This window comes from Xyrauchen texanus, chromosome 17 (assembly GCF_025860055.1).
Source record: "Xyrauchen texanus isolate HMW12.3.18 chromosome 17, RBS_HiC_50CHRs, whole genome shotgun sequence".
NCBI lineage: Eukaryota > Metazoa > Chordata > Actinopteri > Cypriniformes > Catostomidae > Xyrauchen > Xyrauchen texanus.
In genome coordinates, this window is record NC_068292.1 from 36533519 (window position 1) to 36552842 (window position 19324).

Here is a 19324-nt window from a genome sequence, read left to right on the forward strand (position 1 = left end):
CAAAAAAATCTCAGCATTTAAGCATTAAGTGTTGTCGACATGTTTTTAAAATGTCAGTTGGTATTACTAGTTAGCTGCAACATAATGTATGATTCCCAAAGACATGAAGTGTTTTCTTAATGGCATGAATCACACTGAAGGCCTAAACCCACCACTGATTTTATGTAAGCATATAGTCAACATTCATATCAGTACTGGAACAGTAAACATACACAGTATTAACAAGACATGGCAGCCCCTTAGTACACTAGCAGAAGGGAGAAAAAGCATTGCTTTACCATTTATGTGGTAAAACTTCACTTGGTGCAGAGCAATCTGGAATAATATGAAACAATGCAAGTCTTCTCTATGCAGCCTGAACTTGTTTAGAATGTTGAATCTTTGTGCCAACTATATTGAAAACAATCTAGATGCAGCACAACAAATTTTTGACAATTCGAAGTTCTTTTTAACTTGACGTGGTGTTTAAAATAAGCCAGTCCTGCACGAGACGCTGAGAAAAATGCGAGACGTGGTGCAGATGTCAAATAATTTCATCCAGCATGTCTTTAAACAATGGGGAAACAGAACAGACACACACAAAAACTCATTCTGTGTGAACGGCCCCTAACACGTCTATTCGAGCATGTCTGAGAGTGAGAGAGCGTGTGTGAAACAAGTTCGATAAGCCTGTTTATGTTTTCATTAATTACAAACCCTGAACCCAAAGTCCTACATGAAAAACTGACCCCAACCCTTAGGTTCTCGTGCCCGGGTCGGGTTACAGACCTCTAGACTCAACACACAATTGATTCCAATCGAAACTTCTGTTAACACTTGTTGCTAAGCTAATGACATGATACTCCAACTAGCATCAAACTACTTAACACACACAAATACTGGGTAAAATGCCCATTTCAAATATACTTAAAATTAGCAACTTTTATAGAAATACTATTTATTTTTTAATTATAAGATTGTAATTAACGTTTCTTTATACTATTGGATGTATTTTTAACCTAAGTTTACAATTAAGTAAAGGATATGTGTGATGCTGCCTTAGGCTTTGGTCAAAATTAAGTATTTTAAAAAGCAGCTGTAATAATTTTACTGCCTACATTTCAGAAGAGCATTTGTGCCTTGAGTGGATCCAGGATGCCTTAAAATGCTGCCTAGGTAGGCAGCTCACTAGGTACAGAGCTTTTATCTGTAAGTGTGCATACGCATTTTCCACCTACTATAGTGTAAACCCTGTAGCTCTTTGCAAACAGGCTAGCAAAAATGACTAGCAAAGCAGTGTGCACACTAAAAGCCATGTCGGTTCAACATTTCTTTACAAGCCAGCAGGGAAAGTTGAAATTTTAAAGATCAAACATCCCACATAAGCCTATTTTACATCCTGTGGCAACATGAAGAGGAGAATTTCCCTGCCACGGTTTGCGCCACTGAGGGATGCTAAGATAGATGCGGAGGGATGTACAGATTGCAGAACTGCTGGCAGCAGCCACAGGAAGCAGCTGATGACAGGGAAATTCAGTGACTTCAGCCAAACTCCTCATGGTGCGCTTAACTGACAAATCTGCTGTATGCGAGGAAAATGGGCTCAGAGGACCGGCCTTTTGCCCCTTTTGAATGAATTTGAAGAGAATGTTCAGACAAGCAGTCTGCTCAAGTTTGCTGGACAGATGAGGTTGTTTGTGGATGCTGATCTCTGTGGGTATAAGCTCCCAGATGAATGTAAAAAGTGACATAGAATGAAAAGGGCTGTATTGGAAAACATGATGATAGCTGGATAAGATGTGACAATCCTAAGTGACAAGAGAGGCACAACTTCAACACTTTACCTCTGCTTATCAACAACAAAACCAAAGCAGGAACCACAATAAGGAAAACAAAAAGAACAAGTGTAATTCTATATTTGACCACACACTACAGTTAATATACCACACAGATATTAATGGGTAAATATTACATTTATATTTTAGATATACAATATAAAAATGAAATTGTTTGTTGTTGGTCTAGCTGTTCTCTTTATTAGCTAGTTAATAAGCCTGATGATGATACCAGTACATCATTATCACACACTGAGGACTAGCATCAAAAGCTAAGTCCAACACCATGAAACAAGAACTTTAGAGCTCAATCTTACCTAAACTACTTCTAAAAGTAGAAGTGCTGGTGTACTTTTAGAATTTTTGGAGCGCCCTAGCTATTAAAGGGATAGTTCACACAAAAATCTAAATTCTCTCATGATTTATTTGACTTATATGACTTAATTTCTTCCGCAGAATACAAATTAAGATATTTAGAACATTTCAGCACTGTAGGTCTTCACAATGCAAGTGAATGGGTGACAGAATTTGTAAGCAACAAAATCCACATAAAGGGAGCATAATAGTAATCCATGTGGTTTAGCTCCAGTGGTTAAATTAATATCTTTAGAAGTGATATGATAGGTGTGGGCGAAAGTTTTCCCCATTAATTCTCCTCCCTGACAGTAGGGGGCGATATGCATGAAGAATGTGACTCATCAAAAACAGAAGGAGGAGATTGTGAAAGTGAAATTTAAAGTGGAGTTTGACTGAGCAGGGAGGAGAATATATAGTAAAAAAAAGACATAAATATTGATCTGTTTCTCCCTCACATCTATCATATAGATTCTGAAGACATGGATTTAACCAACAGAGTCATCTGGAGCTTCAAAATGTTGGCACTCATTCACTTGCATTGTATGGACCTTCAGAGCTATTGCAGAGATATTCTTTTAAAAATCTCCTTTAAAAATGTGTTCCATGTGGGGTGGCATGAGGGTAAATGATGAGAGAATTAAAATTTTTGGGTGAACTATTACTTTAAAACACTACTGTTTACATGTATAAACAGCAAAAATTAATTATCAACCTAAAACTTTAATGTTTAACATGCAACCACAACATAATTGTAATCAAGCTTGATTAATTGGTGCCAATAAAATGATAAACTCTAAAACAAGAACAATCAGAATCAAGCATTCTAGAATGTCGTGTATTTTAATAATCATTCCGGTGACATAATCTCAGCTATAGCTAAAAAGCTATAAAAATGCCTTTATTTATGATTCTTGGGTTCTAATATGTATTTATATTTTTTGTTATGCTCTTATAAGAAAGCAGAGGAGACCCTGGTAAATCCTATAGTAACCATACTTGAGTAATTTAAAGTCTTACCACTATCTTCGAGTCACGTGGTGTGTTCTCCGGGATTGTGACCCAATATTCTGCTTGTTCCCACTGCGGGGGCTGGTTGTGCACGTTGGTGATGATGACAGTGAGGTCAACCGAGCTGCTCCGATTCCCTCCGTCTGTAGCGATTATCAGCTGACTGATTCGTGATGTCTGTCAGAATGAAAGGTGATATAATTCAACCCAGGGGTTTTAATACATTATCATATCAGCATACACTGGAATAATTCAGGACGCCACTGATACCGCAGGAGAAGGTGGATTTTCTGTCAAATATATATATTTAAAAAATCCCTGATATTTCCACCCAAAGAATTGGTCTCCATTATTCATTGGATGTTTGACATCCATAGTACCAACTACAGCAGCTAAGCTGACTTATGCTTTATAATTTGACTTTCAAGACAGAGGGCTTGTGGAATGAAAATGACACATGGCTCATAGACCGTACTCCACACAGTTGTATTCAAATGATTTCTTTTCACTTAAAAATGGTAAAGCACTTCTGAGTTTGAGTCAGCACTAAACTTTGCTTAACTGACTCCAACATTTTGCCTTTTTCAGGTCAGACAGAGAGAAAGAACGAGGCAGGGAGAAAGAGACAGACGGCGAATGAGAGGAGGAAGGAATAGTTAACAGCAGGGGGCCGTTTAAGTTGTCTATTTGAAGACAGGTGACTTTAGTGTTTATGACACTGCCTTTCTGAAAGTGATCCAATCTGACATATGTGACAAGAGGTGGCAAGACTAGCTAATGAAAAACATGGGCTAGACCCATAAACATCTTATTGGCTTGCACTGAGATAATCACTCGGGGGAAGAGAGAGATGTGGGGATGATTGGTTTCTGGGAAAATTAGAACACTGCAAAATTGAGCCCAATTTACTTTCTTGTGTTAACATTTTACCAATTAAAAAACAAGAAGTTTGGGTGGGACATATCAAAGGTCTTGTCTCTTTAACAAAATAGCCAACAGACTTTAGTTACATCACAGCCACGAACCACGATTTTCTACTTGCAGTTTAACTGCAGGTGGTAGTAGGAGGAGGGGTATTCTTATTCAGGGTTCCCACACTTTTCAAGACACAATTTTCCAGGACATTTCCAGGATATTTTATGTGGCCAACAATTTAAGCAAAGCACATTAATCAATTTAAATCAAGCTTTTATTTTGACGTGTTTTTGAGGGTAGATTTTTCACCTACAGATAAGTTATTCCCCGTAAACTGTAATTTAATTAAATAAATACACAGCTTTAAAACAAAAAACAGTGGTCTGACCATTATCACTGTCTAAACTTTAGACTTAAATGTTTTTTGGGTTAACACAATAGCAATGTCATATTAACAAACAAAACATATTTTATATTATGAACTATCAATACTTGAGTGTGTCTGGGTGGAGGGCGTGCGGGCCGGGTCGTGATCCTACACACCCGGTCCTGTATTAGGCTAAGCAAGCCTCCGAGAGGGATAAAGGTCAACTGCAGAGGATCACGACCCGGCCCCGCCCTCCGCCCTGCCACATTGAGCAAAGCAGAGATGACAGCAGATAAGCAAAGACTGTATTTGACAGAGATTCATTCATGGCAGGCTAAATGATAATGTTGTTTCACAATGAGCTGCCGCCGGTAGTGAAAAAACAATATGAAACCGTATATTGAACACGTATTCCAGATCATTGCCATGGTTTTGTACATGCTACAAAAACCTTGTTAGCAACACAGTCAAGCAGTTTTATTATACTTAAATATTTGTCAGCAAAAATAATTATATTTCCAGGAAATTTGAGTATTTTCAAATGTTATTTTTGCTAATCAAATTTTTCTTTAGTTTCAAATTAAACAACAAAGGTTTCATCATTGGAAAACTTCATCAAATAAGCATGACATGGTGTGACATAAATCCTGTACACCAACTTAAAATGTACAAGCTGATGGGCCACATTTTTTGATGAAGTGAAAACATTATTACAATAGAGTCCCGATTTAAATCAATATGGAATATATCAAGCTCCCTCTGACAGACTATGAGTGCACCAAAGGTCAGAGTTTTAAAAGTAAAAAATAAATAAATCATATAAAAAAAGACACTAAACCCTGGGTAGAATTAAGTCTCTGGAGATGTTCACGCAAAGGATGGTTCTCTAAATGGCTGTCTCAGGGTACACCATAAGCCCGGATAGATGACCTTAAACTGAGGTATAAAAAGTAAGAAGAACCAGGAAGAGAAAAGACATTGCAAAGTTCCTGCAAGAATGTAAACCATGTGAATAAAAAATGTCATTCAGAGTATGGACATTCTTTACTGACCAAGGAGAGAAAACAAAAGGTCTAGATCTTGTCAAAAGGAGGTTATTTCAAGGTATAATCTAGATATTTTCAAGTGTATTTACACACTTCAAGAGAGCAATTTATAATAGAACCCAATCTAAGTAATGAACTACACTGTTTGAGACCAGAGAATCGTACATCCTTTAATATAAGGGGGAGAACTAATTCCTGCTAGTGATGGGTCGTCTAAGAGCCAGCTCTTGTAGGTGAACGTTGGGAGCCGGCTCGCATATCAGAAGAGCTGAATCTATTCATAAAAATATTAAAATTAAGATTTTAATTACTTACAGAAAAAAAGTTATACTTGCAGTACCGCCGCTCCCTATAAACAGATTATGCAATCTGCGTAGGGCACCAACTCCCTAGGGGGGCACCATCTTACCCAAGGAGGGCACCAGAAAGTCAACCGGCTGCCCTTACTCGCACATTATACGTTATTTAAGGACCCAAAAGCAGTTGTGGAACACAGATGATCGCTTCACGCACATATCACGCAAACTCCCTCAGCGTGCGTTGAATGTACTGCGTATAGCAGTTTGCAAATTTTATTTATTTTATTTGATATGGTCAAACATTTGCTTTACATGTACATTTATGATTTGCAGCTTATCAGCTACAGTACTTATTACAGGACAATCGAGCAACCTGGAGTTTGCTTGCCAAGGGCATCTTAGTGGTGCTGGGTTGAACCCACTTCTGGTCAGTAACCTGAGCCTCAACCACTGAACCACTGCCTCATATTGTATTCATTTTCATAATACTTTCAGATTGTATTCATTTTGAATGGTTAGATTTATATGCACTTTGTTTGTATACAATAAAAAGTTGTACTTTAAATGTAAATGTTTAATAGCATTCTTTTTCATAACAAACCAATGCATTTTTAAATACATTGTGGTTATGATTTCATTTAATAATTAAAATTATCACAATGAAGAATGTATGAAAAAATACAAAACATATTTTTTTTAAAGAGCCATTTGGGAGCCAAAAGTGACATTTTTGGTGAGCTGAGCCAAACGAGCCAGCTCACTGAAAAGAGCCGAAATGCCCATCACTAATTCCTGCTCTATAGAATGCCAAGCAGTTTCATTTGGGGGATCAAACCATGATTTCAAAGATCTGAGTTGGAAGGTCGAAAAATAAATTTGAAGTTTGGTAAAGCAAGACCACCAAATTAGGCTATTGAAGAGTTCTTAGGCACAGTTTAGACTTTTTTTTATTCCATATAAAGTTTTTGCATATCTAACATCCTCTTTAAAGAAATCTGGCATTGGAAAGAGGGGTATCATTGAAAACAAATTGACCAGAGGCAAAACTTCTGCAAAAATAAAATGTCAATACTGAAATCCTGCCAGAGAGAGATATCTGTAAATGCGACCATCTATCCAGATCCATTCTGAGTTTATCTAACATGTGGTAAAATGTATGTTTATGAATAAGTTCATGAAAAGGACGAATATATAAGTAAAACCAGAGGCCAGTATCTGTAGAGGTAATGCAGTTGGGAGAATAACATCAGCAGGAGAAATATTAAGAGGCATCAAAATCGACAAAGCACAATTTATCCTATAATCCGAGAACGAACCAAACCTATCAAATAATGCTAGTGCCTGAGTTATTGAGTTATCTGACACAAGTTTGAAGATGAGGGTTCTTGGTCTTGTTGAGGTCTCCCAGCCATTGAAGACATGATGAACCCTCTCAATTTCGATAGGGCCTCTGTTGGCTAAGGAAGAAAACCAAACTGGCAGTTGACATTGCATCACCTCCCACTTCATTTTCTGATCAGTTGGCCAGACGAGGACTGTCCCATAGGTTTCAATCCTCCAATTCCACCATACGGTTCTGTAATTTTTCAATCGCGTTTTTTTCTTTGATGCGCTCTTTATCTTGCAGCTGAGCTGCCTGCATCATGTCCACGTGTTTGGTTTGCGACGCAACCAAGGTGTTCATAGCAGAATTTCTGTCTCTTTCGTAGAAAGCTTCATCTGAAACAAATCCATTCCCCACATATCATATTCACATCGAAACAAAGCTCTCGTAAGGAACCTCTCAGGAGGGCTTTCAATGACAGCCCCAGTGTCTCTTGTAGTGAACAGCGTGGCAAGATCGTTAGCATCAAACAGTTGCTTCTTAGCTTTTCCTTTGTCAATTTAGATTGAAGAGAAGGTGTTACAGGACACGTCATGGAAAATTACATGGCCATCTTGGCAAGAGCCCAACCGGAAGTGATAATATTTGTAAAATTTGTAAAAGTGGAAAAATGAATTGCAAAATACCAGGTTTTCCAGGACATGTGGGAATCCTGGCATTATAGAGCATTTGATTGGACAAAACTCTGCAAGACGAGTCATCACTATTTTTGGTCCATTTACCTCAAGAGAAACACTTCGTTTTCCATGCGTATATCTGCTAAAAGTTCATTTGTTCAAAGTTTAGGAGAACACTAGCAATAGATAATCTCAAAGCTTACTGACTAAGGTCGCTTACAAACTAGAGAAAATCCAATGGAGCATTCAATGCATCGGAGTGCAAAAGGTCCATTTAGAAGGCATGCACTTGAGGGAAGATGTGGTTCAGTTCGAAAACAAGCAGCTATTGCCAAACATTTAACTCTTCAACAATGTGCCTGTAAACATTGAAACACTTCTCCAGGCACTTTCTCTACAATTAATACCTTTTTAACCCAGCAGAGAAATATACGAAACATGTCTGCATGTCCGCCATGTTTTTTTTTCGATTAAACAGCGCAACTAGTCTCAACTTTTCGAGATCCTCAATGGCCAACCCATGCCTACGTCAGAGAGTGTTGCAGCAAAAGTTGAAATGTGTTAAACTTTTGGTCGCATGACAGCACATCACTATGGCAATCCCTTGTGTTTTCCTCTATGTCCTTCTGAAGCACCATCTCCATTGAAATAAGTGCATTCACAGTTTTCTTTGATGCAGCATAAACTCTAGTTGAGTGCTTGTAATTGCAATTAAAAACAAAAACGGCATTACTGGAGCATGGGCTATCTTTCCATCCATGCCTGTGTGCATAGAGTATTTTTTTTTTAAATGTCAAATCAACCCCTTACCCCTCAAGGCTTATATAGTCAGTGTAGAAATGACAGAGAGAGCCTCTCGTGGGAAGAAAAGACAGTGACATTTCTGTCCAGACCAAACAGTGCACACACACACAAATATATATAAAAAAAAAGAGTTAAAAAAAATCAGGAGGAATCAAAAGGCAGACAAAAACAAAGAAAGAAGGATGGAATAGAAAAATAATGGTTCTTAAAGATTTAATGGGTAAAAACATAAAAAATACAATATCTTGCTCGACCTCTGAAAAGACTTTCCTTTTCTAATGATGTCACCAATTCCCTCTTATTTTTCAACTCCTCCCCCTCCAACCAACTGTCATTTACAGACAGCTTTTCACAATCCAGTTGATTCCTGGTGGACAAAGGTCCCTTCTTAAATTTTTCATCCTGTTTTACTTAGAAATACTTAAAACGATGGAAGTAAAATTGGTCGTAAATGCCGATTCATTTTGATTTTAAGGATTAGTTGTATCTTCAAATCAGTGTGTTTGGGTAAATCTGTACCTGTGAGATGGGGTGGTTGACGTAGATCCATCCTGTACTGGGGTTTATGTGAAAGTAAGCTGGGTTCTGCTGGGAGAGAGAGTAGGTGATGGCTGCATTGGTACCATGGTCGTCATCGTGAGCCGCTGCTCTTAGGAAGCTGGTGCCAACTGGCGTGTCCTCTCGCAGGAAGTCTGGCATAAGAAGGGTTAACATGTAACGCTGGAGTCAACAAAAACAAATAACAGTCTAAAAACAACAAGAAATGCCTGATGCTATTAAAATCCAAGTGCAGCGTAAAGGGAAAAAAATAATGCAGGTCCTAGAAATGTTTAAATCATTCTCTTTAATTATTAATTAACTTTCTCAGTAGCGATGAATGAAATGAATTTTGACATCAAGCTTACTGAACATATATTTGCAAACATCATAAACAAACACACATCTCTCAGAAGAGCGCAGGACATTTTCAGAGTTTTCACAGCTTTCACAGTTTCAGCTAACTTTCCAGGATTGCTTTTCGAATATAAAATGATTAGTAATGCGCTTATAAAACTGCATTGAGCACATTAAAGAGCACCTTGCTCAGACTGTGATGCATTTTTAATATTAAGGTTTAATGTGTATTGACTACACTCAGGAACCCAGGACATGAGAATATGTTAAGCTTGCAAAATCCTTGCCACTGCCCATAAGTGCAATGTTAAAGGTATACGTATAAATGTTTAAAGAGTGCACAGCTAAAAACTGAGCTGGGACCCTATTTTGAACTTCCTCTCACTCTCCCCATTGTAAAGATGGCAATAAACAGAGGATACAACATATCTTAAGAATCTTGAGTCTCTATGTCTGATACCATTTGGAGAATTTTATGTAATTGTTTGTCTATGTAAAAAATCTATGAAATGAGTGTGCTCTTCCACTGGTGGGCCTGTTCTGATGGGATCATGGACAACAGGGGATAAACAATCCTAAATGCAAATAATAAAATGCAACTAACTATATAGTTCATTGTTTGGATATAAAAATAAATAGACTTAGGAGGAGAAAACATTTTCCATATATAATGTTGTTGACGTCAAAGGCTGTGTGTCCAATCAAATCCTATATTTTACGCAAGATAATCTGTCACTGAGTAGAAGCTATTTGATTAGAAGAAATTTAGATAGATGCCAACATAGACAGGTTGCGCAATATGCCATTATCCTCGACAACCATGAACAAAACTATGAAAGGTAAAAATTACGACCCAGGCTACATTAAAATGGTTTGTGTAGACCACAATGTGTTTGTGCTGCGGATTATTGGCTGCCGAGAGCATGAAACCATTTAAATAATTTATTTTTTATGTAAAACACTTTTAGTAGTATTAGGTCGCATCTTGATGTACAATGTAAAATATAGGTCCAAAAGCAAAATCAGTTGAGAACTGCTGTTCTGTAATTGCATTTCAGGTACCTAATCTCCACAAAAAACAATGCCAAAAAGTCTTTTAAAAAGTACTTTAGGAATTGCATCAGAGAGCACACTGCCTTTAGGGTAAAACTCAACTCTAGCTAACAACAAAGGCAATTTCACCAGCTCTTCAATACGAGACACTTTCAGTGTTTCTTACATTGGTAGCGGCTGTTCTCAAACTTGGGGTCGTTGTCGTTCTGGTCTGCGATGAGGATGGTGATCTGACAGATGCCAATGAGAGGCTCCTGAGCTTGGTCTGTAGCTGTGATTGACAGTGTATATTCTCTCTGTCTCTCCCGGTCAAAACTTACCACCGTACTGATCACACCTGCGCAAAACACAAAATGTACATAGACTATCCTTTTCCGTACTCAGAACCTGATCACACCAAGTTTGACGTATTTCAAATCAGGGACTAAAAACGGTTCAAGGAACGAAAACGAAAAACGAAAACGAACAAAATATTTAGTTGAACGTAACTGAAAACCGGAACAAAGTGATTTACATTTATGCATTTGGCAGATGCTTTTATCCAAAGTGACTTACAGTGCACTTATTACAGGGACAATCCCGCCAGAGCAACCTGGAGTTAAGTGCCTTGCTCAAGGACACAATGGTGGTGGCTGTGGTTATCGAACCAGTGACATACTGATTAACAGTTATGTGCTTTAGTCCACTACCACACCACCACTCTATCGATTTTCAACTGTTCCGGAGTGAAAACATTATTTTTAAATGCTGGAAACCAGTTATATTAAAATAGTTATTTTTTTTTTTTATTAAACTAAAGGCCAAAGGGTTTATCACAGTATATTTTTAGAACTACACCACTTAATTTTGCCTGAAAAAATTAAACATGTGCTTTGAACCTGAAGCTGCATCACACATTTCTTTGAATAATTACCTGCTGTGGATGTTGTATTCTGTGATGAAGACCTTTTTAACAACTATGTATAATAACTGTATACTGTATACATGAACGGCTAATTCAGATACAAGGAAAAAAATTTTAGATGTAAAAAGTACATTTCTCAGTTGTTTCCAAGTCTTTACTAAATTATTGTTAGATATGATGCATTAATACAGATTTGATGCTGGCAGGTTTTGACTTTTTGAGATCTTTAATTCAAATTTTACTTAACTGTTAATTAACTGTATGCTTGTTATGATTTCTATTGTGATACAGTGCTATTTTTAAGGAAAGTGGCCAGTTTGCTTGCTTCTCTTATGAGATCTGGCATTGCTGCAATTGGCATTTCACTCAACCGTTTTGCAGAGAGTAGCCTACTGCCATTTTAAAAAGAAAGTTATTCACCATTCTTTTATTTTGTTCTTTTTTGACCAATTGGAAAGGAGGCTGGGGAATTTTTGAACTGGATCGAAAAACTATTTTTGCTCAGATCGAAAAGAAAAACATTTCGTTTTTAGTCCCTGTTGAAGAAACATTTGTAAACAGTTTATCACACCACAACTATAAACACCAAGTCCAATTGCAAATTATTTGAAAAATGTAGCTCACCTTTATGTATTCATCACATAAAATAAATAAATAAATACATTACCATTTATCATATTGGTCGGCAACCTATGGCACGCATGCCAGCATTGGCACGTGGAGAGGTAATCACTGGCATGCCAGCAATGGCGAGGAAGAGTAGTCTATATTACAGTATATACAGAATATAAATTCTGCACCTGCATTCCAATCTACATCTTGATGTAATCCTTCCTCATGATTACACAGTGTGTTTTCATGAGCTGAATGGGAGGCTAAACAAAAGTTAAAATGTGACGAGACTGCAGTATACTCGACAGACTCGCTAGAAAACCCACTGCTTTAATTCGGTCAGTCGGTGCGGATGTCAGCCTACATTCCCAGTTTCATTTGTCTCTTTTTGCATTCAGAACAACACATGAAGACACCAATATTAATCCTTGAGGTTTCCAACCCAGCATACAGGTACACCCTCCTTACACCATGGTCACACTCAAAATTACATTAAAAGCTTAAAGGAGAAAAAATAAACCCACATCGTGGGGTTCAAAAATCTGAGTCTAATCAAAATATAAATTAAACCTGGAAATATAGTTTTAGGATTTTGGAGGTGCAATTCCCAGAAAAGGGCTAAATGCGTGAATGGCTTGCACGTTCAGCGCGAGTTTCGTCACACTCGCCACAGCTGATGAAAACATGCTGCGTGATCATGAGTAAGGATTACATCAAGATGTAGATTGCAATGCAGGTGCAAAAAACTTATTAAAAAAATATTTAAATGAAATAGCCTGTTCCTCTCTCGCTGTTGCTTACGTGCTATGATTACCCCTCTGTGGGATTTTGAAAAACGTATGACTGTGGCAGGGCGGAGGGTGGGGCCGTGTCGTGATCCTACACACCCGGTCCTGTATTAGGCTAATTATGCCTCCGTGAGGGATAAAGGTCGACTGCAGGGGATCGTGCGGGAGAGAGAGATCGTTTACGGACATATCCGTCGTGTGTGTTTATGTTGTCTTTTAAGTTTATCATTAAAACTATTATTTATATTGAAAAGCCTGTTCTCGCATCCTCCTTTCCATTAACCCCCATTTTAATTATTTCTGTTTCCCTCCGCCCTGCCACATTCCTCCATCGTCCCCCGGCAGATGGCCGCGGCTGCTCCGTTGGGGTGGAGGGTAGTGGCTTCCCGGGCTTCGGCACCAGTGTAAAAGGATCAGTGGAAAGGAGGAGGCGAGAACCGGCTTGACGATATAAATGATGGTTTAATGATAAACTTAAAAGAAGACACAAACACACACACATGACGGACATGTCCGTAACGATCTCGCTCTCCCGCACGTTCCCCTGCAGTCGACCTTTATCTCATAATTAGCCTAATACGGGACCAGGTGTGTAGGATCACGATCCGGCCCCGCCCTCCGCCCTGCCACAATGACATAATATAAGAAATATTTAAGATTCCACACAATATGATAAGTAATCAAATAAGCGCTTTTTCAAAACAGCCATTTACCAGGAAAATATAAAATGTCAAAAAGGACACATTGATTTTGCAACCTCTCATCCACACTGGAATAACTGGAAACTTTTTAGATACTTTGGAAAACAATTACAATAAAAATATTTTTTCAACCAAAAACATGTTATTGTGGATGTAGTAATACGTTCAATGTCTATTCACTGACTTGAATGTGAAAGCTATTCGGTTGCATTGATTGCATGTAATCAAGAATGTTCTGATGAGGAAGGAAGTGTGCACCTGTGTCAGGGTTAATAGTGAATCCCGGTGAGGACCCTTCTCTTTGCATGATCCCATACTTGACCTCGCCATTGACCCCGATGTCAGCGTCGTGTGCCTCCACGCGCAGGACGAAAGTCCCTGGGGGCTGATTCTCCAGGACCAGAGCATTCACACCGTAGTTATGGCACTTTGAAAGACAAAACCACAGTTTCAGAGGTACACAACATAAAAACAGAAACAAACTGAAAAGTGGGTAGTTTACAGTGACATGTCAAGCAACGACAGCAGTTTAAGGGAACGGCAAAAAGCTTAAAGGTGATTAAGCAGACATAGCACCTAAAAGCACCTACACTTTCCTTTATACATTTCAATTTCAACATAAAATCTTAATGTTGAAAAAAATATTTTATGGAAAACAGCAGCCTGGACATTCTGACAAACATGTAATTTTGTGTTCCACAAAAGAAGAAAATTTTGTTTTGAACTATTTAAATTTTTTATTCAAAACTCTGACTCTTCATACTGTACAATAAGACCACAAATTATATTAATCTGCTAAAGTAAACAGCACTTTTTCTTAGAATAAAATGAGAGATAGAAAAGGAGAGAGAGTGAGCAAAACATGGTGACAGAGAGAATAAAGGGCCGTTTAGACCAAGAGCATTTTCGCGTTAAAATAGCTAGACGCAGCACAACCAATGGAATAGAATGCAGGCGTCTCAACATGCGTTTTAAAAACGTTTAACTCCAAAAATTCCTATTAGAATAAAAAAAACTCAAACAAAAACTGCGAGACGTGCCACAGCAGTTAAAGTCTTCCATCTAGTGCACGTTTACATAGAAAACAAGTATGTAAAAATGTATTCGCTGTGAGTGGCCCCTTAAAAAAAAAACATCCATATAGTGCATGTTAACAGAAAAACAAGAAAATAAATTGTGCAGACGGACACAGAAACTCATTCAGTGTGAGTGGCCCCTCAGAATATATTTATGATAAAGTGTTCAAACATTTTTCTCCTTTGATGTCCCACTGCTCTATAATAATAGGGGCACAAGCACTTTTAATGAGGCCTTCACCCCATTCTCCCGGTCTCATCATGCTCTCATTACAGAGCGGGCATCTGGTGGGGCGTCCTGGTGAGCAGTGCCCACGAGTGAGCGGCTTGTCAACTTAAGGCAATTAATCAAGTGACTAGATCGATACTGGGGCTAAAAGCTGGAATTAGCTCCCCTCCCTGCCTCTGAAGAAAATTCTCACCGCACATTGCACTTCATACCTCTCATTGTCTTTCGACACACACATCCTCACCCTTCTGAGAGGGCTTAGAGAGGATTTCTCAGTTTAGCAAGGGAAAAGACTTGAATTAATAGTCTATTGCTGTAATCTGCGGTGCAATTAGGAGCACCAGCAACTAGCAACTACAAAGCAAGGAGAGGGTTTACACTTCATTGAACGTCGAAGGAGGCGTGGAGCCAAGATGAGGTCATTTTATCAGGAGTGTTGGGAAGTCATTTGAAACAGCAATTTCAAGGTACTCATAATTTAATGTAGTTCAAATGCAGTCAAGCTATAATATTTGAAAAGTTATTTCAAGTTAATAACAAAAAGTAGCTAACAAAATTCAAGCTATTTAAGGCGGCAATATATTTTAGCTAATATATTTAGCAATAAAAGGAATATTTACCTGGAACAAAAACAACAAGGATCTCAATTAGATGACATCATTAAACTTGAACAGAAAAATGTAGAATAAAAACTAATAAAGCTAGAAAATGTCATGATTTATGAGTCGAAAACAGTGATGAGCAGCAGTATTTTACCACATTTTTCACAACAATACAGAAGACATAAAATGCCAGGTAGGGTCTCAAATGAACCTTTCTTTTTTAAATGATTAATTTACATTAACTGTCTAAACAAACTGATTCACTAAAATGAAGCATTCGAACCTCGCAAAGCTATATGCAAGAGAAAGAAAATATTTCAGGCGTGTGCCTTTTGATTATTTCTTAAAGGAATAGTTTACCCAAAAATGAAAATTCTCTTATCATTTACTCACCCTCATGCCATCTAAAAAGCACTTAAAGGCACCATAATAATAATCTATACGACTCCAGTGGTTTAATCCATGTCTTCTGAAGCGATCTAGTCAGTTTTAAGTGAGAACAGACCAAAATGTATTTCTTTTTTTTCACTGTACATCTAGCTAGTGCAGTCTCTAAGCAAGCTCGATTACACATGCTTGTGCTTGACGCATGCATAGATCGCTAGATGGTGCTAGGAAGTTAAATCGAGTTTAAAGTCACGATCACCAAGGAGACTGCTGATGTTAAGATTTATAGTGAAAAAGGAGTTACATTTTGGTCTGTTCTCATCTAAAATGGATTGGATCGCTTCAGAAGACATGGATTACACCACTGGTGCTGCATGGATTACTTATATGCTGTCTTTATGTGATATTTGGAGTTTCAAAGTTTTAGTCACCATTCACATGGATGTACAGAGCTGAAATATTCTTCTAAAAATATTTGTTTGTGTTCTGCAGAAGAAAATAAGTCATATGCATGGCATGTGGTGACTAAATGATAAGAGAATTATCCTTTTTTGGTGAACTTTTCCTTTAAATTCATTTGTCTGTAGAGCTAGGAGCACAATAAATGTAAAAATAATAAGCAGCGATGCTGTGTTTGTCATGTTACATTGTTTTACACTGGAAAAAGTAGCTTGTTATTGGAAAAGCAACATTAATTTAGAACAGGGTATTGAGGTACTGTCGATACTTTTAGTTAGTCACTTCCCAACATTGATTACCAGGGCCATGGACTGGCTTGACAGCTCTAAGCACAGGGCGGATGTTGAAAGAGAGAAAAGGAGATACTGAGAGAAAGACAGACTCTGATCAGCAGGGCATGCAAACCCAGAGCAAGTGAGAGGAAGGAAAAGGGACAGATGTTGCCCCTGGGGCTCACTTTGTGCTTTATTTCATATGCATCCCCCATGCCGGTGAGTAATTCTCCCTTGAAATATTCATGGGTAGCAGCAAAGGAGGTAGCTGCAGCAGCAGTAGCATTAGGGCCGTGCGGCTCAGGCAGAGTGAACCACGATGCAGTTCTGCATCCTCCACACAGTAACACTTTCCAATAAAGTTTCATTCGTTAACATTAGTTTATGCATTAGGTATCATCAACTTACAATGAACAAAATATTTTTATAGCATATTTAGTCTTATTTTACAAAAAACAATTATAACTAACTAATTAATGTTAGCATATACAACTTTTAAATAAAACAATATATTAGTATATGTTGAAATAAACATTAACCAATATTATTAAATGCTGTAAAGGTATTGTTCATTGTTAGTTCATGTTAGATTTAACTGACGTTAACAAATAAAATATATTGTTATTATTGTAAAGTGTTACCCTCCATACTCAGCCCTAATGCATTAACCTACTTGGAGAAGCTCTCCAACCGAAGCACTCCAAGAGCCTTTAGATAAGGTCTTCTTGTCTCTTTGTCTTCCCACAGCTTTGCTTTCATTCCATCAACCTTATTATCATTAACGAAAACTATTATAACAACAATAACTCGGAGTCAAGTAATATTTTCGTTAACTAAAATAAAAATGGGACCTTGAATAAGAACGAAAACTAAACTTCTGTTGTAAATTTGTACATTAATATGAACAGAAACACAATAAATGTTAAAAAGAATATTACTTTTGTTTTTGTGTCTTCAATAAATGTTCTTACTGATCTTAAATCTATCAAGATTGCTTTTAACTATCAGTATATTCTGAAAAAGAACCACCCAGTTAGACAAAGCAGATGTTTGATTGACATGTAAATCCACCAGTCGCAGGTCACTTGCTGCATTTTCTGATACGTTATGTATCAAACAAATACTGAAATGAAACAAAAACTAAACCAAAGATAGCCATATTCCAAAGATAATGAACCTGATAAAAACAATATATTTAACAATTAAAACTATCTTAGTCTAAAATTTTATTCAAAATACAAAATTAAATAAATTCCTCAAGAAATTCTATAATTATCCTGCACTGCATCTCTTCATTGCTGTGTTTCCTTTTACTCATGTTCTTTCATTTCTACTCTGTTTTACTTGCTTATTTTATCTTGTTATGTCTTCCACACACTCATTTCTCTGTATGTCAACTCTTACCCATCATTCTTTACCTTTTGTCCCCTTAGACTTTGTCTCTGTCTCTAAACATTGCCATTAGTGGGGTGTTCACAGTGTCACCGGTATTGAGAGCCTCAGGCACTTCATGCAAGGCAGATTTAATGACAGAGTATATTTGTATTCCATTCTCATATCCACATCGGCAGGCCAGGATCCTCTGATTCAGGTTCTCTCAACTCATAGTAATGGATTCTAACATACAGTTTTCAAGTTTTCTTTAACTAAAGTTGTTGCTAATGTTTAAAAACTGTCTCGACCCTTTAAATTTGGTATAAGTTGTACACATCCACACATAGCAAAGACAAAAATCGTAGATGAGATCTCTTAAAGTTTCCTGCTTTTTATAAAGGGGAATATATGCTCAGGCTCACCTCATCAAATACTGGCTTGTTGTTGTTGATGTCATTAATGCCAACAATGACCTGGGCAGAGCTGCTTAGAGGAAGCAGCCCGCCAGCTGAGTTGTCGTCGGTTGCCGTGACGTTGAGGACATACTGAGGCCCACGCAGTTTAGGTGGAGGGCTGCGGCGCAGTTTGATGATGCCTGTCAAAAATTTAATAAAACACTAATTTCATTGGACTGCCAATACATTACTCACTTTTACTGTATGGAAAAAAAGTTGCAAATATAGTGAATGGTGACTGAGGTTATCAGTCCCTAATATTCTGCTTTTCATAACCTTTGAATTTCACAAAAAGTAAGTGTAAGTGTAAGAGTAATTGAAAGATGCCAAAGTTTTCATTTTTCAGGTGAACTATCCCTTTATCATTTAAAAAGAATGAAAGTGTGGCGAAGCGACCCGCCCCTCCCTCTCTTCATCATCATCCCACCTCTGAGGTTCGTCCTTCAGCCAAGCTCACAATGGGAGTGGGCAAGATAGAGGAGTGGTGCAATTTAATAAATCTCTTTTGGGCAGCGGATGATGAGGCGCACGTGATGTGAATAAGGCCTCACCGTGGCTGCCATAAATACGTGTAGCGCCTCTCCTCAGGGAGCTGACTTCTATCTCCTTGTGTGCACACACTAGTGTCCTTGCAGGTCCAGAAATGGAGCGGGCTGGTTCCAGCGAGTGTTAGAAATTTTGTCGGACCCGCACCCTAAGCCCCTGGTGCAAATTAGATGAACCACCAGGGATTGGAGCACATATCAAGGCTGATGGGCCAGGATGCCGGGCCACCCTTCCCTATGCACGCCGCGGCCCCAGGGAAGCCTAGCCACTTTGAGGAAGCTGCAGCTCCTTGCGTCCGGATCCAAGAGGGGAGTGCGTCGCTGCCGCTAATATACCTAGACTTTACCCTTTGAATCACCAC

General features: G+C 38.1%; 1 protein-coding gene across 1 annotated transcript in view; it reads right to left on the reverse strand.

Annotated features, from left to right (window-relative positions):
• The window catches only part of LOC127658027 (neural-cadherin-like), a 177180-nt gene that overhangs the window by 51216 nt on the left and 106640 nt on the right, over positions 1-19324 (reverse strand). Inside the window, exons 8-12 of the mRNA XM_052147094.1 lie at positions 18385-18557; positions 13822-13990; positions 10725-10895; positions 9131-9303; positions 3189-3356 (exon numbers count right to left, since the gene is read on the reverse strand). Coding sequence (XP_052003054.1) covers positions 3189-3356; positions 9131-9303; positions 10725-10895; positions 13822-13990; positions 18385-18557 — 854 coding nt within the window. The remainder of the gene's footprint in view (positions 1-3188; positions 3357-9130; positions 9304-10724; positions 10896-13821; positions 13991-18384; positions 18558-19324) is intronic.